This window comes from Aythya marila (genome assembly GCF_965140915.1).
Source record: "Aythya marila genome assembly, chromosome: 24".
NCBI classification, from domain to species: Eukaryota; Metazoa; Chordata; class Aves; order Anseriformes; family Anatidae; genus Aythya; species Aythya marila.
In genome coordinates, this window is record NC_139065.1 from 962,476 (window position 1) to 984,984 (window position 22,509).

General features: G+C 50.8%; 1 protein-coding gene across 2 annotated transcripts; it reads right to left on the reverse strand.

The window, feature by feature from the left end:
* Positions 1 to 160: 160 nt before the first annotated feature.
* On the reverse strand, positions 161 to 11,901 carry CD34 (CD34 molecule). Of its 2 annotated transcripts, none has more exons than XM_082778577.1 (8): positions 11,675 to 11,901; positions 6,908 to 7,039; positions 5,887 to 6,176; positions 5,372 to 5,449; positions 3,006 to 3,153; positions 2,652 to 2,692; positions 1,719 to 1,883; positions 161 to 366 (listed from the first exon to the last, which is right to left on the reverse strand). In XM_082778577.1, the coding sequence occupies exons 1-8, from the start codon at positions 11,751 to 11,753 to the stop codon at positions 199 to 201; spliced, it is 1,101 nt and encodes a 366-aa protein (XP_082634703.1). In that variant the 5' UTR covers positions 11,754 to 11,901; the 3' UTR covers positions 161 to 198. The 2 variants fall into 2 exon arrangements, with proteins under 2 accessions (XP_082634703.1, XP_082634704.1); XM_082778578.1 differs by lacking the exon at positions 161 to 366 and adding an exon at positions 1,266 to 1,408.
* Between the last annotated feature and the right edge of the window lie 10,608 nt (positions 11,902 to 22,509).

A 22,509-nucleotide genomic window follows, 5' to 3' on the forward strand; every position in this document is an offset into this window, starting at 1 on the left:
TGGGAGGCAGCAGAGCAGCAGCGCTTGGGTAGCGCTGGAGTTTAACGTGCTTTAGGCGGATTTGAAAGTTCTTCACAGAAATTGCATAGATAAAAAAAAAAAAAAAAAAAAAAAAAGTCTGCAGTCCCTCGCTGTCCACAGAAAACTCCTGCCCCCCCCTTTGCCCCCCGGCACCCCCCGGAGCCCCTGTCCACGGGGTCACATCGGGGTGTCGGCGAGGCCGCGCTGCGCGGCGGAGCGGCCGTTGCGGGAGGCGCCGTTCTCCTGCGCCCCGTTCAGGCTGGGCTTCTCCTGCGGCTCGGGGCCGGCCACTGTCAGCGCGGGGCTTCCCTGGCTGCCGTCCTCCATGTCGTACTGGTCTTCGTCCTAAACGGGGGCATCGATAAGAAAGGCAGCGTTAGAGGAGGATGAGGGCCGGCAGCACCCAGCTCTGCTGCCGAGCTGTGGCTTCCCATGGGCACGGGGATGGGAGCAGAGGGCCCAAGCCACGCCGTGCTCCAAGCCAGAATGCCAGCCACGAGCTGCTTTGTCTTTTTCTCCTGGACCTGAAAAGAGAAGCCGTCAGGTTATTTTGGGGTAACCAGGCTTTGGACCTGCCTCAGGACTGCAGGGCTACCTGCTACAGACCTGCTCTGCTTTCACCTTGGCCAAGACTTGCCATGGAATTAAAGCTGAGGGAACTTCCTAGTTTCCTTTCCCTGTCCTTCTGTCCTTCAGACTGCAATTCGCAGCAGCACGCTAGCAGTTCAGGACTGCTCTCCAGCAGCCGAAGGCTGGAGATGCGTGCAGGCCTGTAAATGCAAAGCTGTGCTCTGCAGCTCGTTACCCACACAGCCGTGATGCTGCAGCAGGCACTGGTGGCCCTGGACTGTGGGTGAAGATCACGGCCGGCAGCAGAGAAGAACAGGGAGCTGGGTGCCAGCCCCACACACCCCACTTGCATCTCCCAGCCCTTCATTAACTCTTCATCTCCTCTGCAGCGAGGGGGAGCAGCAGCAGGGCCCTTGGCTGAGGCTCATGCCCGTGGCAGCGAGGTCTTTGTGCTGGGAACCGGACTGACACTGCCACGCATTTACACAGGCAGCTCCCAGCCACGTGCACGCCTTGGCTCCGGCATCCAGGGGACCACGGCCCAGGCTGTGCTGCTCACATCTTGCACATGTGCTCGACTCCACGGCTGCACATTGGATCAAGTCCCTCCTGGCAATTATTTTTTCTTTCTTTCTTGATATATTTTATTACCATTTCTTGTGATGTGAGGGGAGAGATAGCCTTTATTACAGCATCGGTACAAGACAGACACACAACTCAAAAGCAGCAAATGGAAAGTTAAAGTGTGTCACTTTTAATGACAAATTCATAAGGTTTCGGTGTCTCTGGAGGGGTCTTGCTGGATGAGTTCTGACTGCTGAGCAAAAGCAAGTGTTAGACCTAGAGGCACGGGAGGGAAGGGGCGGTTTTCCCAAGCAGGGAGCTCCTTCCTGAAGGGCAGAGCGGGTTCCCTTCGCCCTGCATCTCACTCCCGTCCCCGTGCCCAGGCTGACCCAGCCTCGAGCCACCATCCCCAGGTGGCAGACAGCCGGGGCTGGCTCGGTGGCTGTCCTGCCACGCTGGGGACACGCAGGGGCTGAAGGAAAGGAACCGCAGGGTGCAGGGCCACCCAGGGGCACCCTGCCGGCTCCTCGCTATCGGGCATTTTGCCACCTGTAAGCACTAACCAGCCTCTGTCCCGCAGGGCTCCAGCTCCGCCGCTTCATCAGGAAGTATCCGGCCATGCCCAGGAACGCCAGCAAGAGGCCAGAAGTGACCAAAGCAGTCAGGGTCTTCCGAGAAAAGTCCTGGTGGCTCCTCACACTCCCTCGCTGAAGGGATTTTATTCCGAACTGGAAAAACACCAAAGAGAGCCAAGAGTCTCCCAAACAGGAAGCGTGTGCATCTGGTCCACAGGCACCAGGCCCTCAAACAATGCTGCTCTTCACCTCCCTTGTAAACTGCACATAAACAGAGCCGGGCTTCGCTGCCCGAGAGAAGAGCTTTGCCCTTGTGCTGTGAGCTCGTGCATCCTCAGCTGGGGGGGCTGCGTGGGCTCACCCCCATCCCAGCACCTGCTGCAGCACACCCAGGCTTTCTGCCTTGGACAGGAGCGCTCAGGCCCGGAGATTTAGGGCATGCATCTGCACAGGGGAACTCTCTCTGTGCACTGCTGGTGCAGTTCTGTTGGCTGCCATTTCTATAGGCACCTGGAGTTCAGCTTTACAAGCCGATGGCAGCCTCACTGCAGTGTTGAGAGAAGGAATTAATTAACGTCAGCGTGGTACTTTGAAGATGCAGAGTGCCAATTACATCCTAAGAGTTATCGTTGGGAACCAGTCCTGTTTAAAAAAAGTACTACAGAATTTGATGGCAACTATTTCTAGCATTTCTGCCTTCAGTGCTTGTACCAGTGGTATGAGAGCACTGCTGTGTGCAGAAATTTAGGATGGCATGTCCTGATCAGCAGGCTCAGCCCTGCCCAGAACAGGGACGAATGCTGCCTGCTCGTGGCGGGCACCAGCAACCTGCCCTGTGCTCAACTTGCAGCCTCAAGGTCTCCTTTCCCCAGCCTCTCAGACCACCCAGCCCCTCCAGCCAGATACACCCCTAGAATCTACCTTTTCCCAGTGAGACTCCTGGAGCATATCTGTAGCAGGATCTGCAATTTTTAACACAGGAGAAGCACGTTATGCCAAAGGTAACACCGCAGGTAACGTCAGCCTTGGACAGCCTGGCTGGTGCTGAGCACAGCGGAGCTCTGAGCCCCTTCACCGTGCTGGAGGCAATGCCACAGCTCTGTGGCTTTAGCAAAACCCAGGAAGAAAGATCTGTGGCTGCAGAGAGACATCTCCTCGCAGGCTGCGAGTGAGGATTTGTGTCCTGCAGAGACCACCAGCCCCTTCCCACAAACCACCCCCTCTCCCACGGCCCACGCAGCAGCACCACCAGCCAAAGGAATTACCACCACTCACTTGTCTCATTGACGAGGATGAGGAGCAGACAGTCGTGGTCCACCTCAGACTTAGCGAGTTTAATGTGGCAGGGGGAGGGAACGGGGTGGGTGCTCTCCTCACATATTGCACTCCACAAGTCCGACCCCTTCATCTCTAAAAATTGTTTCTGCAAAATTTTCAAGCACACAGCCATTAAACCAGCCACGCGACTACGCCTCCATCCCACCCACACTTGTGATGTGCCTCCGCGTTGTAAGGCGCATTCACCCTCTGTGTTTTGGTGGCTTATCTGTGCTGTGCACAGCTGAGCAGAGGCAGTCACAGGTGTCAAACAGCACCGGGGTGGCAGACCTTCAAATCCCACCTCAACGCTGCTTCGTGCCCCAATACCGACAGCCAAAAAAATAGAGATGTTTATATCCTGATTCCTAACTTAATGAGAATAAATGAAATTAAGACATTAATAGCAATCCTCCAAGCGGCATTTAAGCAAAGCTAAATTTAGGATCTGTGTTGCAAGGCAAGTCCCTCCAGTTTTTGGACAGAGCAAGCAGCCTGAAGAGCCCTATTGTTTCAGAATCCCAGGCAGGGGCTGGGAAAGGAGGGAAATAACAAAGAAGCATTTAGCCTTCCTGTTTAGGAAATGTCTTCAGTGTTTTTGCTAGGTTGCTGATCAAAGGCTAGGCAAAAAAAAAATAATACAAATTTCTCACTTTTTAGAGCTGAACCGACTCTGGGGTGGAAGAGGAAGAGGGGAGCGGAGCTGCAGGGGCAGTCCCTGCCTCAGACAGGACAGGCCTTCTCCTCGCATCTATTTTCAGAGGCACAGCCCCCAGCTGCTAAGAGAGCAGCCGAACCCCCTGCCCTGCCCTGGCCTCGACCTGCCCAGCGATGGGGGGCTTCGCAGCCCCTGCTGCCCCGCAGCTCCGTGCCCCCCGGGTTGGCCTCGGGATCCCCTGCCGGCACGCATGCGTAGCATGCAGAACTGCAGAGACCTATCTGGGGGAGAATAACAAGCAAATCAGTTTCAGCTGTCTCTGTGAAGCTTGGCTTGGAGCTAGGCAGGCCAAGATGGAACAAGAGGCTCGGGCGCGTTTTCCTTTCTCCGCTGTGGAAAGAACTCATCCGCGTGTCAGAATTTCCCTTTGCAATTAGCACCGCTGGGTGCCAGCTCATTGCTCATTTGCTTTGGGAAAGGCCAGCAGGAAAGAGACACACGGCCGGTCCCTCTTATCTGCCCCCTTCTCAGACGCTCTTATCAGTTTCCCAGGTCCAGAGGCCACCTCCACAGCTGGGGCACGAGCTGGGGGGCACCGGGAGGTGGGCTGCGGGCGAGGGCTGCCCCGCACGCATGGATTTAGCGGGGCTGCTGGGCTCCCTGAGCACAGAAGGAGGGCTAAGAGCTCGTGGTGACAGGAGACACGGTGACACGGGACATTCTGCATGGTATGTGCGCACCCATCTCTGCCTCTGCCACCCACAAGGCTGAGCCAGGAGGTGCCGTTGCCACTAGATGGCAGCTGAGATCGGGCCGCTCCCTCCCGCTGGGGTTTCCATACGAATCCTCGCTAAACCGCAGCCACCATAAACACGAGCAAGCCGAAACGGCCTTTATTTAACAGGCCATTTACGGAGAGAGGGCAAGTAGGAATTCACTCATCCTAAGCGGTCGCAGCACGGCTGGCCAGCAGAAGTAAAATTAATCACTGCTGTTCCACACCCAGAGCATCGCCAAGTCCAACAAGGTCCAACGCCATCTGGCCCCTGCTGCGGGTTCCACCTCCTGCACCAAAGGTTTCTCTCCTCCCACCCTCAGCAGCACCTCAGCCAACCCTGCCTCGCTTTTAGAAATGGTTTGGGTTTGTGCAAAAAGCCAAGGGCAGTTCAGAGCGCCCGGGATTCCCTTGGGAAGGAGCACGGATGGGGACGCTGCGCTGCTAGCTGTGCTCCTTCAGATGGCCTGGTCACCTTCCTAGGGCAGCTGGCAAGACAAAAAACAGCAACTGCGTTCCCAACGGGGAAGAGGAAGAACAACAACAAAGGCGATTTCCCGTTGAACATGGTTGAAGAGACTTCAGAAGCTAAATCGTCCCCAGAGCTTAACGATGAAAAAGGAGGCTTTATGCAACCTGGAGGCTGTATTCCCCTGGGACTGCTGCGATTGTCCCCTTGGGATCCTCCTGAGACTGCTGCAGTCATCCCCATCTCAGTCAGCTGGGCACAGCCCAAATAATGGGGTAAGCACTCCACCCCAGACCGACTCCCAGGTATGGTGACCCCACTGCTACCAGCCTAAGAGCATTGCAGGACCCTGCCCTTGGTGCCTGCTTGCCCCCTATCTCCTCCTGCTCACCACCCCCTTGGAAACACGGGGCTGAACTCACGCAGGTGTTGGACTCGTTGAGGCGCAAGCAGATGGCTCCAGTGTCACTCACATCTTTGACATTGTGGCATGTGATGGGCTGGAAGGCAAAAAGCAGTGCTAGGCTTAGTGAACTGCTGGGGTTTTGCATGATGTCCAAAACGCACAGCTGCATGCTTTTAAAGACAGACCCTCCAGAAAGCCTGTGCCTGTCTCACCCCCGCTCAACAGCTGCAAGCCCCAGCTCATGCAAGTCCCCGGTTACCTCCTGCATGCAGGGTGCTGCCGGCTGCAGGGCTCTGCGGTGCCCGCTGGTCCAAGCCGGGCTGCACAAGCTCCATCACTGGCTTTCACCGAGGTTCAGCCCCACCTAACCACGCAGCCTACACCACACATCCAGACAGGGCTGGGAGCAAGGCTTCTTAATCACTTACAGCCCTGAGGCAAAGCCACCCACCCTCCCTGCTGCGCGGGAGCACCAGTCAGGACCAGTGCAAGAGGTGCAAGCGAGCTGCAGCTCCAGCCACCTCCTCTCACCTTGGGGACACCGCTTGCCACGTGTGGCTCTGTGCTGGCCTCCGAGACAGGCATCAGCTCAGAGGTGGCCGTAGAGCTCAGCGGGGCCAGTGTGCCTTCTTGGGTGGCTTCTGTTGTGTTGGCATCAACCTCTGGGGTCGGTGTCGTGGGCACCCCTATGCTTGCGGCCTCTGGGGAGGTGGCCGGCACCTGCGTGGGGGCTTTGCTGGGCTGTGAGCTCTGCTGCGGGCTCGTCTGAACAGTGCTGAGCCCTGGGGAGCTGGGGGTGGCTGTTGCGGGTCTGGCCGTGTCTGCAGTTTGGAAGAAATGCAGTGAAAAAAGATGCAGGGGAAAGCTTAAGTCCTGTACAATCAGTGCGTGGCATTGCGATGACTGAAGTACAATATCGATTTGTCATAGCCAGCAGCACCAGAACATGTTATTGGCTGTATAAGAAACACACATTAGACTTGCTTCAGTTACCTAATTGTTACATGCACTTTGTAATCTGTTTACAATTGCCTAATTTCCTGGGCACACGCTGCAACACAGCAAAGATGCCATTGCCTGACCTCCCTGCTTTCCCCCCCAACCCTCTTGACCCAGAGTCCTCAAAGAGCTGCTCCAATTTCTGACATCACAGTGACAGACAACATTCAGCTGTTTGAGGGTCTCTGCTTCACGCCCGCCACAGCATTGGCTTCTCATCAGCAAGGCTGGCAGGCCTCTTACAGGTGCCATTTGCTGAGCGTGTTGTAGGTATGCTGGGATAAAAGATTAACCAGCACTTCATCCCATCACCTCCTGGCTGCTTAGTGAAGGGAATGGGTCTAAGCCACCACCAGGCCTGAAGACAGACAACGCCAGACTGCCCAGGTGTGATTTTTGTATGGCAATAAAGCATTGCACATTCCTAGCAGCCTCTTTTTGAGAGCACAACCCACGCCCTGACCGCACAGTTGCTTAGGGCTTGCTGCACCTGTGCACTAAATAAACCTGATCAACACCACAGCTGCTATGGGGAATGCAGGGGTGCAATTACCAAGGCTCTCCGACGTTGGCAGGGTGCTGCCCAGGGCGCCGGTGGCTGCCAAGCTGCCAGTTCCGCTCAGTTCTGTCTCTGTGGATGGGGATGTTGGAGCCGGGGCCTCCATCAGGCTGTCAGCAGTGGTGCCTAGAGGAGAGGGAGAGTTATAGGGGCTGCAGCCGGCCCCCACCCAGCCCCTGGGTGCCTGCAGCACAGGGAGGGGTCAGCTGCTTTCACAGATTCACTTTCTTCTTGCCCCAAAATGGCAGGCTGCCTTCAGCTCGCATGGGGGAAGTCCAGAGACTAAACAGGTCAGCGGGGCGAGCATCAAAGGCTCAGCACAGCCCCTGCAGAGGCTCCGGGGGCAGCACTGGAGGAGGGCAGGATCGTTTCTGGCCCTGGCCTGTGCATCCTCGGCCTTATCAAGGGATGCACAAGCGAGCAGAGCTCAGCACAAAGCTGGATTGTACAGCAGTTGGAGTTTATAATCCTTGGAGGGAAGACTCAGGTCTTGGAAGAGATCACTTGTGTGCCTCAGGAAAAATAAGTTGGATTTGCAGTTGCAGGCACAGTCTCAAAGTAAATAGAAACATTCCCATTGGCTTGGGATCAGGCTCTGACTCATGAGCAAAAACATCTTTGGAGGTAAAAGCTGAATGTTTGGAGAATCGCTTGTTGCTCTAACTTAAAGTTTATATATTGCTTCCTGGTATGTTACAAAGATGACACTTCCAGGTTTCCCTTCTGCCTTGAACTTTATGAGTCAGTGAAAATGCATCTGTTAACCTTTTACATTCCCGAGATCTACTCCCACTTTTCACAAGCAGCTTCGATCCCTACTCCAGGGCTGTTTCTGCTTAAGACTCTTATCCGGACGCTAAAGAGAAAATAATATAAAACGCGTTGTTTCACTTGTATCCCTGCCCAGCGGCCCGCGCTCCAAGGAGCGTTACCTCACCCTTCCCGACAGCGAGCGGCACCAGCCCGGCCAGCGCCAGGCCGAAGGCCCCGCACGCGCCTTTGGGTGCTGGGCACCTCGGCACCAGGCACCTCAGCAGCACCCTGGCTGCTGTGTTTCTACGTGGAGATATCAGCAATGTGCTGGCGGAGGCCCAAAGGAGCCGGGGGTGTGCGAGAAGCCCGTACGCTGCTGTGGGGCTGCAGCGCGGGGCCCTGCCGAGGGCCGGTGCAGGTGGGCTGGAGCTGGGATTCGGGGCTCTGGCAGGGCTCTTGTTTAAGGGAGGGGTCTCTCTCCCCTCCACAGGCAGTTCAGTTCCAGCCGGTTAAGTCACCACGTTTTTCTGATGAATTTTAACAAATCAAAACCAGGAGGCATGACTGCGTGCCCAGAACTGTAAGTAGCACGAAGTGAAATCCACTCTTTGCATACGGCTTTGTGTTTGCATGGACATTAGCCGGAAACTTTACATCATTGGAACTGGACTTGACCTCCCAAAGAGCCACAGCCACCCAAGCACCTTTGAACTATTCCAGATGTTTGCACAGAACCAGAGGTATTTCTAATCAAAGCCTTTTCACCACTGAATATCATAAATTGAAGCCTGGATTACTGCTCGGTGCAATTTGCAAGAAGACTTGTTGCATAGCATTTCTTTTTCTTCCCTTTATTGTAGCATATGCAGGCAATTTTATAGAAAACAGGGCTAAGTTTTTTTTTCAAGCCTTAGGACTCATGAGATAAATAATGATCCAGATGTGAGCTGGATAATCCACATGGTGCTCCACTAAAGTGGATCATTTATTGCACCATACATTTTTACTAGCTTTGCTAAACTTTGTCAATTTGTTAGTATTAAGGGTTTGAGAGGTTAAGCCAAGCCATTTATTAACCTCAGAGAAATCATCACCTGGTAGTGCTAGCACATGCACGAACAAAAGGTTGTACGTATGTGGAAGAAAACCATACTTCATAGTATCTAATTTACCTCTTAGTAAAATAAGTTAATAAATAAATAAATAAATAAATGCTTCTGATGTACATCACTGTTGTTAATGATATGCTAATAATGGGGTTTAGGAATGATCCCAGCTCAAATCAACTGAAAAAAGGCAACATTATAGATGTTAAAGCAGATGACTGGGTCCAGTACTCATCCCCATGTGCTATACCACTGTAGAAGGCAAAACTCCACAATGGCAAAAACTCAGAAAACACAAGACAAGTTTCCATACTTTGTGCCTTACTTAGCACCCCCAGCAAACTAACGGCAGCGTTTTCTCCCCTGCACCTGCATCCCACAAGGCAGAAGGGGCAGCTCCCGGGACATTCCCCAGACTCTGTGCCGAGAGCGGCTGCTCCGCGCCGCCACCAGCTCTCCTGGTGAACCTGCTGCTGGTGGGGTGCCTACTTCAGTGCTCTGACACAGAATTCCTGGCACGGTCGCTTCTCAAGCTCTGTGTTTAACAAAGACTTTGAGAAAGCCATCCCCAGGGCAGGGCTGCAGCTGAGCATCCCCGACGCAGCAAGCCAGCGCCGTGGGATCCAGTGGGGCACGGAGCAGGGCACAGCTCTCAGAGCCGCTGCTCGGAGGGCTCCAGCCTGCATTACTCACACGTTTCCAGCTTCACTGCTCCCAGCCATGTGGCAGGAACTCAGGCGGGCGGAGCCCTCTTCCCTCTGGAAATATCTGATAAAATCCCTTCCCGCCCCCGTTCCCTTCGCCGGCAGCCCCAGACAGGATATGGGTGTGGGGCCGAGGCACGGAGGGGCTGTGGGGAGCTGGGGGCTCCCCCCACGGCCTCCCCATGAGCAGCCTGGGTCTGGTTCTCGCTTGGTGCCCACTGCTACCCCTGCCTGGCACGGCCGTGGTGTGCAGCCCTCCGCAGGGCATGGTGCTTGCATGACTGGGGCTTCAAAAATCCCTTTTGCTTCCCTGATTTTCAACGCTTTTCTAGTTCTTGCAAAAGAAAATAAGGAAAGAAAGAACGCTTCACAGTGACAGGAGACTTAAGAAGGAAAAACATCAAGCCTGGCAGAAATAAATAAAAATGACATGGGCCAAAAGTGCTCATATTGGAACAAGTAGAACACAGTTTTCTTCTCCATACAGGCATCAAGCCAAGCCATGTGGTTTATCAGCACCCTATTTCCAGTGGCTCCAGTCCTGTGGCACCTTCCCTCCTTCTCTGCAGCTTCAGTGCAGCTCAGAAGCTCCCCGAAGGACCAGGCAGAGCCCAGCACTGAGCATTTCACAGGCAATTTGCTCCCATTGAGGCTCGGCAAGGCTGCTTGTTGCTCTGGAGCCGAACTGCACCTGGCAGATGTTAGGCACAGGGCTTCATCCTCCTCGCTCCACACCTACAGAGGTGTTTGTAGAAGACCCGCAGCAGCCCCGGGTTGGCAAAGGGCTTTTTCTTCCGTAAAAAGAAGCAGCATCAGCCAGAGCTGTGCTGGAGGGCATCCCAGGGACAGGGCCACCCTCAGAGGTGCTGCCAGGAGCCGCCCTGAGCACAGAATCCCCAGAATCAGGGTTTCCATCGGGAGCTGCACAACTGAAACCTTCACTGAATTCCCTCGGGCTCCCCAAAGGGGTGAGGAGCCCGCACAGCTCCTGGGATGAGCTTCCTCATTTCCCTTGCTCTGCATTGCAGTTATACCGGGCAGAAATCAACCTCCCTGACTTGCCGGAGAGCTGGAAGTGTTAATAAAGCAATGCCATAACCTATAGAAATGTAGAACATTGCCTGTGCCAGCAAGAAGAATGACATTTTGCAGCATTAAACCAACCCCCTGTCGCCCAGTAGCTCTGTCTTTGCAAAGACAAAGCTTTTTATCACTATTGTATCACTTCTGCTTTGTACTACAAGCAACTCAGATTTCTCATTTCAGGTAAACACTTTTGTCTCACACCTCGCTCACTGCAGACCACCAGATATTCCTGAATTTCACCTGAGAGGCTTTGTTTTTCCCTTCCTGTAAAATTAACATAGACTGGCAGGTCAGGCACAATGGCTGGGTGAGCAATCCACCCTGGCAGCAAAGGGAACATGAAAGGAGCGCCACGAAACAGAAGAACAGAATATAGCAAATTCTTTCAATAGAGCCAGTCACTCACATTCACGGGAGTAAGGAAAAATTGCATTTGACGAGACACCCGCAGGTTCTTGGCTCCTGTCCCAGCACACTATGCAGCGCATGGAGTGCTGCTTCACATTTTAGTCCCTTTTTATTACTTCATGGTTGTTGGGTTTGGGACAAAAATGATAATATTTCCATAAAATATAGCCCTTTATTCATTTATTTTTTTTTCATATGATGAATATTTGAAGAGCTGAAATAGGAGATTTTAATATTTATAGAGACTCATCTAATTTTCAGAAAATGTTTAGTTCCCACCACAAAACAAAAGCAAAGCTAATTTTACACCAATGCAGACTGAGGAATGACTTGAACTGTGGATGCACTCCACAGCTTCGCACGCTGCGCCTGCATCCCCTCGTGTTATCTTGAATATGTCTCCTTTTAGGGAGATCTCATATCTTGATTGCTCTCCTTTTCAAATCAGCAGCATTCTGTTTGCAGCACATTGCTGTAAATGTGTTGGGCAGGATGTCTAATGCAGCGTTGCTCTGTAAAATGTCATTACAGAGTTCTTTATGTGAAATTGCAATCTGCTCCAGTCCCACTAAGCACTCATTAAAATGCATTCCCCCCAACTTGCTCTTTCAGAAGTTACAAAGCAGTTGCCCCATGCACTATCCCCATGCTGTGCTATTCCTCGGTGACTGTAACCCTGATTATTTTCTGCGGTCCATACTCACCAGACAACTTCACAACACAGAATGCAATCCAGAAAAGCTGCTTCCACTTCATTATTTTAAAACTTCCCCAGAACAGCATTCCTGCTCGCAGTTCCCAGTACAACTGGAGGTTGCTTTGACAGCACTTGGATTTTCAGCTCTGCAGCAGCTCTGCTGAGCTCATATAGCTTGGTTTGAGTTCAAGTCCTTGAGATCACTCAGTGCTGGGGTGGGTTTCTCTTCAGGGGTTGTGCTTCTGGTTCAAGACTGCGAGGTGGAGTTTTGTCTGATTTGATTTCACAGTTTTATATAGTTCATGGCAACCTCACTATCACTTAGGTAATTTTCTCCTCCCCGCTTTCCTGCCAGCACTTCCAAATAAACAAACGAGCAACCGTCTCCCCCAGCAAAGGAGCCCAAAGCCCTGGCCGTGCTTAACCCTTTCCTGAGAGCTGCTGCCCCACTCCTGAGAGCCCCAGCCCCAGGGAGCAGCCACCAGGCACCAGCCGTGCCATGGGAAGAGGGGAACTCCAAAAACTGGCTTTTGAATCCAAGATTTTCTCAGCAAATTAAGCAAGGAACTCAAGGATGTGAAATCACCACTGACCTGGAGAGAAGTAACTCCATTAGCTTCACTAAATTTACTTTGGTCAAACAGAGAGCGTGAGTGGGGTGGTTTAGGGGAGGTCTGGGGGAGAGCAGGATTCACAGGCAAAAACCTCTGCGTAAAACCTGGAGCAGAAGAGGGACTTGAGACTAATAAATAACTTCCTGGGGCTCATCCCCATTAAGCACACGTTATAGAAACATGAGTGCCAGTACAGAAACACCGAATTCTCCCTTCTTACCAGGCTGAACATCACTGTGTGCAAGCAGCCAGTCCTGGCCCTGTGCTGCAGTGGCCGCACCACTGGGGGGAACTGGGACCAGTGCTGGGAGCGGTACTGGTGTGGGAACCGCTCCTGCCCCGGGAGGAGGCAGCTCTGCCCAGCCTGGCACTGCCTGACCCATGGGTTTGTGCAACAGGCAACAGAACGTGGCCTTGGAAGCATGACTGTGTCCAAAATGATCAATTTTCACATTAAAAATGCTTTGATGTTTTCATTTCTTGATTTTTAAATCCAAAGACAATGGAAATGTCTGGGTAATTGTTTCAGCCTTTGGGGGAAAAAGGAAAGGTTTGGTCATTTGAGGAATCAAACCCTGGTTAAGTCAGAATTCTTCCTTTCCTTGTACAGTTAAACGGTGCAGTCACTGTGGGAGTCACTGCCGGCAGGAAATCGAAAACGAGGTGGCTGGGAGAACAGCCACGGGAGGAAGGGCAATAAAACTCTGTGTTATCTTTTTGTGGATGCCCCACTACACTCTGCAGTCACATGGCTCCAGTCAGAAAAAGGGATTAAACGGAAGAAAAAGAAAGAAATGATGATATTATTGGAAATCCCCAAATAGCACTTCCATTATATGCATTTATTGGTATGACAAAATTCCAGTAGCTTTTGTTTTTAGACAGGAAAAAGTCTCTTGGAAGGAAACATCTGTAGCTAAGAAATGTGCTCCAACCTCTATATAAAGATTCCTGCTACACTGTCTAACTTTTTCTTTCTATTATTATTACCATTTAAGTGAGCATTTGGCTTGAGTGGTACAACTGAAAATAAAAACTTGAAGTTTCAAAGTACCAGCCTCTAGGAAGAGAGATGATCTGGTGAGGACCAGAATCCCACTACACTGAAAAGCGTCAAGAAAAGCTGCTGAGCTGCCTTTGGCAGAGCAGGGCTCGGGACCACTCTTGTGCAATGAAGGAAAAAAAAAAAAAAAACAACCCAGAACTGCACACACCCACACAGCAAACACTCAGAAATGCACAGAAAGTACACACAAAAAAATAATGAACTGTAGGGAAAGAGTAAAACAAAGCAGCATTCTTCCACGCTGCAATAAAGTTAAATTGAATTAATGTGATTAAGCAGTGCCGCCAGCCAGGGGCAGCCCCCCGGCGCCCCCCGTCCCGCCGAGCCCCCGGCAGCCCCTTCCTGCCCAGCACGGGGCTCTCCCATCCGCCCGGCCCCGCTTCCTGCCATTCTCCTCCAGCGCAGCTCGGGGCTCGTCAATGAAAGAAACCAACAGCATCATCTGGGCTCGGCTGCCGGTTTTATCTCACCTTTCACAAACAAACTAAAAATAGCGAGCGGGGCTAAAAATAGGCGACGGCCGGGGCAGCCAGACAGCGAGCTTGGGAACCACCGACCTGAGCCTGCTCGGCTTCCAGTGGAAGCCAGGCTGCGTTCAAATGAAATTTCCCGTGACAAAGATGTAGGTTTTTGTTAATCCCCACTGCCACTGCGTGCACCGAGTGTGTCAGATCACGCCGTACAACTCATTTCAGGGCAGTGACTCAGCTTTGTGTGGCACAACGGCTAAACCGAGCACATCCTGGCAAGGAGGAACCAAAGAAAAAGCTGACGTGCTTGGGAAGGGCTCTCTGTAATCGAGAGCACCATCCTGGGAGGGTTTTAGATGGGCTACCTAGGGATGCTTCCACCCATCCAGGCTGCCGAGACACTGAAGACAAGTAAATTCTTGGGGAAGAGTCAGCTAAAAACTCAATTTTCAGAAGTCTGGTTTTATAACACAGCACAGAAATAGGGCCTGCAGGTGGGCATCACCGTGTGCACCCACTGGGCACCCACACAGCACCACCAGCTGGAGCAGGGACAGGCCAGGTCAAGGTGTCTGCTGTCCCTTCCCATGGCATGGGCAAGCTCCTTGGTTGTGGTTTGGGTTGTGCACACCCCCAAGCACACGCTGAGTATTCAGAATATCCAGCTGTAACCCCCTGCTTCAGCTATTTCCCTCTGTTTACTCAATGAGCAGAATGTAATATTTTTTCTCATTAACATGACTCCCCATTTAAACCTCTGCTTAAAGGGGCTTGAGCACATTGCAAACGAATAGTGCGAAACTATTTCCTCCTTTCAGACCTATAACGTTTTTACAGTTGAAAATTTAAGGACCAAAATGGGGAACGTGCACTTGAATTATCTTGAAGTAGTCAGCATCAGCTGTCTAAGGTTAACAATGGCTGAGGCAATTTGACCTAACCATTTATAGGATCAAGTGTCCAAATTTCAAACATCTCAGTGATGAAGACTTGTTCACATAGGCTGGGAATCTGTCCAAATATTTAAGGGTGATTTAATTTAATTGTGAATGATGCAATAGACATATGGCTAGGAAGTTATATGCCAGGAAGCATGTTTTCTATAAGTATTTTAACAGGCAGATGGCACACAATAGTTTTGGTGTAGTCATTTCCCCACCTCTTAAAAGTTGCTATTTTGGACAGAAGAAATAATTAAATTCCCACCATCCTCCCAAGACACCAGCACTACTGACCCAGAGGATGCTCAGTGTTAGAGAACTATTTCTGTACAAAAACCCATCAAAGGAACCAAGCCTTACCCTCACCTATGCATTCCCATTGAAGAGTTTCAAAGCACTTCAACAACTTTCCCACTTAAATCACCAGCAGGCGAGTGTCAGCACCTCACGGCATTCTCCCTGCTCAGGCAGAACAGAGACACGTGGAAGCACCTGGAGCAGCGCCACACCACAGCCAAAACCCCAAATTTTTGCCTCTCAGTCCTCAGCCTCAGCAACCCAACCACTGCTCTGCCCAGACAGAGCTGTGCTTTGGGGAAATTGCACCCCAACTCCTGCACTGGAGGGGTGCTGAGCAGAGCACCCTGCACCCCTACTGGGTGGGATACCAGAGCAGTGTAAAAAGGTGCAAATGAAATGGTATTTGAGTGAAGCCTGGGGTATTTCTCCTAGTAAAGCTTCCAAGATGCTGCTGGAACAACCACTGCCTTTGTGTTAACAGGAGGCACGGGGCAGCCTTGTCCATGAGTACAGGATGTAAGCACACTGCTCTGAGCAGACAGCCCTGAGTGCAATTGTGATCTGAAGGGCAAAGAGCCCAAATGCTTCCCTAGTACTGATCACCCTCATCACTATTTCCTTAAAATCTTGTCATCTATTTGTTTTATCTCTGATTTCACACATACATTTATTCTGTAACTCTTGGTGCAGGAAATGCTTCCTTGATTAGCGTTTCAGCTAGAGACTGAGAGTTTTAGCAGGGCACCCTTTGTGCAAGGGCTGCTCGAGAGATTACTGCCTGAATTTCCACATCAGAGCTTCACCCAAACCCCTGGAGTCCCCGGTGTCCCCCAGTCTTGTAGGAGCTGCTCACCCTTGAAGAGACACCCCTGCGGCTGCGTGGGATGCTGCCCTCCATTAGCAGAGGGTGCTGGACAACACCTCCATTGCCCCTTCACCTCACCTTTCCCTACAACCTTAAATGAAGGTTCCTCCTCTCCTCCCTTCTTTGTAACCTCAGAAGAAAACTTCCTGCTTCAGCAAGAAGTGCTCGGCTTGTCTGTGCTCCTAGATTCACTTCCAGAGTCCACAGAGCTGTTAAAAACCATCATTTGCAAAAGAACACTGCCTTGCTACACCACCATTTATCTATATATTTATCTGTGTTTGCGTTCTTTTCCCAAGTCTTAAGTACAGTTTTCAGAATTAAAGCCCATATAAAAATATATATAGTATGTGTGCATGTATATATGTATATATTTTAACTCATGCAAAGCCCTGCCTCTTCATAAACCCTGCAACTACATTTAATGGGTGCCTTTGTTATTTATTATGCCCTTGCACAGCTACTGCTTATTCATTTACACTCAGCAGAGCTATTCCTCAGAGAGACAGCTGAAAAAAAATAAACAAACACCAAGAAGTGTTTTGATTCATTGATCATCTATTTTCTTTTAAAAAGCTTTTGGAAATCTGAAAAAATAAGATTCATGGTTGTTTTAACTATAACATACTGCTTACAAAAATGGTGTATTAAAACAAATCACTTAGTATGATTACTCCACTAAAAATCAATATCTTCAAGTAATAACTGGATATGAGGCATACACATGACTACATTTCAACAAACCATATGGCAAATACATTGTTTAACAGTTTTATGCCTCAAACTTTTACTTCAAGATTGTTGGTTCAAATCTAATCAAGGCTACGCTCATTTACTACCTTCTGTCTGCTCAGCGCTTTGCAGGGTATTACTAGGTCCTTAATCTAGTTTTAAGGGGCAGGCTACAATGTAAATCAAGACACTTAAGCATTTTCCATGAAAACCGCTCCCTAGATGCATATTTTCCACAGCAATACGGGAGGTTGAACGAGTCAGAAAGAATTGTTATGGAAAACAAGGCGAGGACCTGCAAAACCAAAATGCTGTAGCTCTCCTCAGCTGCAAGAGCAGGGGCCTGACCGGGAGGAAAGCAATTCTCCAGCACAGGATGGGCAAAGGGCCAGCAGGGCCTTGGCCGGAGCTGCTGCCGTGACCTGGAAACCGTGAGCACCGCAGGCAGAAACCCTGCAACCGCCTCAGCACTGCCCCGGCAGAAGTGCTAAATAAAAACCTTTGTATTTGAGTGTAAATCCTCCCGGTTCCGTGACGGAACAACCAGAGGCACGGAGCTTGCACCTCGCCACCGGCCGGACAGAAGCAGCAGTGCAGGGTCCCCGCAGCACCCTCGGGCCCTGCCTGCAAGGGAAAGCAGCCAGCGGTCAGGGAGCCTCCGAGAGCCAGCAGGGCAAAGAAAATCCACCAGCGGCCACGAAACCTAGCTAAAAACTCTTGGTAACACCGGGTTTGTCAGTCAAAGAGGACTTGCTTTCACTAACGTCATGACAATGACTCAGAAAGAGAACATTAGCTCATTACATGCCTGCCCAGGACACTGCTGTTCCCCTTCTCTGAGCTAGGTGCAGCCTAACGCACAGAAATATGCATTTAGGTGCCTACTGCCTGTGCTGTGAAGCAATGAGATGTCCTCAAGGTCTGATTTTTGTATTTCTGGAAAAGGGTGGAAAGAAAGGGGCCGAGGGGCATTTCTTGCAGCAATGCAAGAGAAGGAACAGGAGAAGACAGAGATGAACTAGTCATGTTCCTATTACTATCCATCACTACTTTGGGGCTGAATCAGAGTCTCATTAACCTGGCTGCTTTCATTGACTGCTTTTCATTGTGGCACCATCCAAGGTACTTAACTATAATAAACAACAGCACCACAAAACACCAATAAAAATCATTAAAGCATAAGTCTCGCAATTTAGTACAAAGATTAGCTTCTCCATCCAGATCTACACATTGCTGATTGCAATTTATTTCTCCCATTTATGGATGTCATATAAACATGTGAGCCGGATTCATTGCTCAGGCCTTCCATCCATCACCAGGGCTGCGAGCCAGTCCTGCTGATGATCCGAGTGATGAGCACCAGGGACAGATGTGATGCTTGGAGTGAGCTTTGAGTCCGAACAAGCACTGCGGTCCTACCATGGAGCCCTCAGCCCCACCATGGGTGGCTCCTGGCCATGGAACAGGGAATGGGGGGCACTGGGCTGGAGACACAGGGAGGGGGCTAGAGCTCTGCATCGCCTCTGTGTCCAGGGAGAGCAGCCCCTCCAGCCTAAAAACTAGGATGGTATTTCTCCGAGAAGAAACCCAAACTGTAATTATGAAATAAAGGATTGGCTTTTACTGAGTAAATATCAGGTTAGAGCCAGGTGTTACTGAAGCATCAGATGAGATGTAAAACTCATCAGTGGCAGCGATGAAAGGCAGCTTTAAAAGCACCAGGGGAAAAGGACTGGAAAGGGTTCTCATCTCCACCCTGGCAATTGCTGATAATAAAGTGCTGCTGTTTTCTACCTGGGAAATGAGGTCCCAGAGGTACGAGTCTTTCCATTTTTCAAAGGAGGGTTTGTTCAAATACACAGACAGGAGCATCCCCAGTCATTACCAACTCCTGCTGCTACTGACCCACCGCACGGGAAGCAGTAACAGCCCTCCTCCAAAACAGCCTTTTGTTCTGATTTTAAAGTCGTCTCCATGGTCTTGGAGGGATAAATAAAATGAAACAGAAATCTAAGAGCCACTTCTTTGGTTGTCTCCTGAAGAGAAGGATGCAACAGCAAAACTATTTCAACTTCTGTGCTAGATGACCTGAAAAAATGACAGGGCTCTGCTAACAGTTCCGAGCACACAGCTAAATTCAGACACCACTTATTTATTGATGTGTTTGTACAATAGGAGTGGCTGGGAAGGCTGCAGACTCCTAGGTACCTTCTGATGGCACATAATAAGCACAGACAACACAGACCTACAGTGAATAATAGAACAAAAAGCTTCCAGTATCACTGAAAATCAAAGCGCATATGCAATCAGATGCTATCCAGTTAAACCTCCTGGGAAGGGGAGTGAGGGGCATCTTATGAGCCTGGCTCTTGCCAAAGGAGGAGATGGATATTACAGGACAGTTGCATTAAAATCTAAGCAGCCAACAATATTAGATCTTAAAATTATATGTGCTATTTCACCATATTTCACCACACAAACTGTAGATTATCTGACACAGTGCTATGGATAAGGTCCAGCTGAGGATGAGGCACAGGGAAGACATCCGAATTGTGGGTACAAACCCAAACCTGCATTCCCAGTACTATGATGATCTAGGGGAAAAAATATCTACTTATGAGGCAATGAAAGATGTATTAGAAATAAGCAAGATGAAGAAACTTCCTGGAGTAAGAGAGGTAACGAGCCTGGTTTATCCCAGAGCTGCGGGAAGGATTTCAGCCCCGGGCGGAGTTTCCAGGCACAGCACCTTTGTCCTGCCCATGCTCAGGATGGCACCTCCTTGGCCTCTTTCCTTTTCCACAGCTGGGGTTCTGCTGGGAACAGCCTCCTGCAGGACCGACCCGTTTCTCTGTGGTTTGAGCCCAAGCAGAACAGCAGTGCCATACATCTGGGGGTGAGGCTGTGCTGCACCATGCGCCCTGGCAGCGGCACTTGGCCGCACGCAGCCAAGCCAACTGCCGGGCTGCGCTTAAACTAGCAGCACCACAAGCCTCTCCTGTCAATATAACCCACCAGCTGGCCTTTTCCTTCCAGCAGAGCGTGGCTGGCTCACAACAGGCCCCTGATCCATCAGTTCTTAATGCTGGGGACCGCTGAGATCCAACACGTGTGCATTTTCATGCCTGACTGGCATTACAGGAGGTCCACACTGGGACCCTGACCCAGGTGGGCTGCCTCCTTCCACCCTGTCACTAATACCAGACCCTCTGTTTTTTCCAGTTACATTTTCCTTCAGATATTTTCTTCCTAGCCCCATCAAATGCATTTCTCCTGTAGTACCACCCAGGCCTTACTCCTGCTGAAGGTCCTGGCACGATGCAGAACAGCCTTTGTCAGCTGCTTTGTGAGGAGCAGGACTCTCCAATGGGCAAATATTTCTGCTCTGTGCTTACAGAAAGTCTTTTCTGCAAGGATCTCAAGCAATTATTAGGAAGGAGAATTTTATACACGCAGAAGACAGGGCTCTGCTTGGAGGGGACAAAGGGAGGCCCTGGGGGACACTGTGGTTAGAGCTGGGGAGATGCCACCATGGGAATGAGAGGAGCAGGATGGCTCATGCATGATGTGGAGACATGAGAGCAAACATCAGCTTCGTGAGGAGCCCGGTAGCATGCAGAACCTCCCATAAGGACCAGGAACTGCTTTGCCATCACACCCCATGGGGAGGATCACAATGGGCACAGCTTTCAGTGCTGCTCAGGACGGCATTGGGGCAGTGAGAAGACCAAAGCGATTCACCCTGTTTGTTTGGATGAGGAATACCAGAAGTCTACTTTTTTTTCCCCCACTGCCAAAAACTTCTGACCCTTCGGGACGTGGCCCCTTCAGCAGCATTTGTAATCTTCGGGAGAGCATCGGAGATGAGAAGTGACGCCGCATCATTTAGCTAAAGCGCTCCAGCGACACGGGGCACACGATCGATACACGGAGGCCGAGGCTCCATTACTTATAAGAAGTGCTTCAGAGAGCGCTTTGGAAATGCGAGCCCTCTCCTGAGACCTCTCCTAGATGGTTTCAGATTAATTGTTACAGGTTTGTTGGTTTGTTTTTATGGAGGAAAGGAGATTTGTGTTTTTTTCCCAACCCTGGAGTTTTACCATCATCTTTTCTCATTAGGACAGTGGCAGGAGGTCAATAGAGTCCCCTGTCTGAGCGAGATTTGTCCGTAATTTGAAAGGGAAACTTTGGGATGTGCAGTGTTCAGGGTCCATTCCCGAGCTCACCGCTGTTCCTCTGCCTTTCAAAGTGCACTATGGAGCACGCAGCCACCTCCCTCTGCCAGCCTCCTCCTCAAGCACAAAAGCTTTCTACTAAATATCAAGGCCTAATGGACAGATTTGGGCTCTGCTGCTCTCCAGCCTCAGGATTTCTAGCTAAATGCTCTCCGAACCATGCTTCTGATGACATTTTGTTCCCAAGGACAGGAACAAAGAGAAGCAGAAACCTCTGCGCCCCAGGCTGCTTTGCTGAGGTTAGTCATACAGAGAGGGCAGGTCAAGAGCCTGCTCCCCTCCCTCTCCCCATCCTTCTCGTCTCCACTCTCTCTGGTGTTCGGTTTTGTTAATTATTTTGGAATCTAGAGAATAATCTGTTGTCAAATCCCGCAGAGCAAATTGAACGTCAGGTTTTCAACCCGCTCTAATAAAGCAGATGGTATCACAAGCCTGTAAATCTCCTCCCAACTTCAATGCATCTAAACGCTGACAGATTATCCATTAATGGGCAGATTAATCCTGAACAGCAAAAACAGTGGGAAGGAAAATACATGCTTTTGTCTCCATAACAGGGAAAATGAACACGCTAATATGTACAACTCACAGGAGAGGTGAAGCTATGTCTGTGATGAGCGTGGAGAACAAGCAGCAGAGCTTGGAGGCACTGGGAGGACGTGCACAGCCAAAAAGAACAAACACCACATGCAAACAAGAAATACTCCGTCTGGAATGACCACGTGCCAATGGAGAATTCAACGGCAAATCGCACCCCAGGTACCATATGCTGTGAACTAGATCAAATGCCTGTGGTTTGTCAGCTAGGCTTCTTCCTGGTGTAGAACCTCAGATATTTCTGAAGGGCTGCAGGAGAATCCTGCTCGCGCCTGTTTAAGAGCAGCGGTGAAGGTGCTGCCCACACTTGCCAGGCAGTTGGCTCTGTGCTGCCAGCTGAGAAAGCTTTCAACCCGTTTTCCCACATAAACCAAGTTACTGTTGAGGTTTTGATTACGTCTTTCCCTTTCCTTTCCTGCCCTGGGACTGGGCATGGGGTTCCTGCAGGGCTCAGGCTCCTCTCTGCCCACACCAGATTTGTCCAGCTCCTCTTTGCAAGTCTCACAGCAGTGAGCGCTCCTTCACCAGCCACCATACACCCAAGTAAAGGATTTTTGGTCTGTGTCAAAAGCTGCGGCCCCCGCCAGCACAGCAGCCCCTTTTCAATGCCATCCCCTCCTCTCCCCACCGCTGATTTGCTTGGCAGGTGTGAAATATTAATTGCCTCACATGGGAGCTTGGCTCACTGTCTGTCGCATTTGACTGAAATATCATTCTCTGCCGCAAATATAATTACTGGGGGTCTGGGTTTTAAAAATAGCCTCTCGCCTGTCTGTTAATTAGGAGCCATGCTTTGCTACACAACGAGATATTTTGGTTAATTATAAAAGAGAAAAGGACAAATTTGTCACGTCTTTTGTTTTCGTTCCACCGCGTCTCCCGGTGGCAGCGGCGCGGTGACGGACTGCTCAGCCGCCAGCACCAGCTGCTGCCTCCCGCTGGAGGGGCTGCTCCCGCCCCCTCGCCGTGCTCAGGTTTGAACAAAGGAAAGGAAAATTCTTTTCTGTCAAAGCTGAGACCCTCCC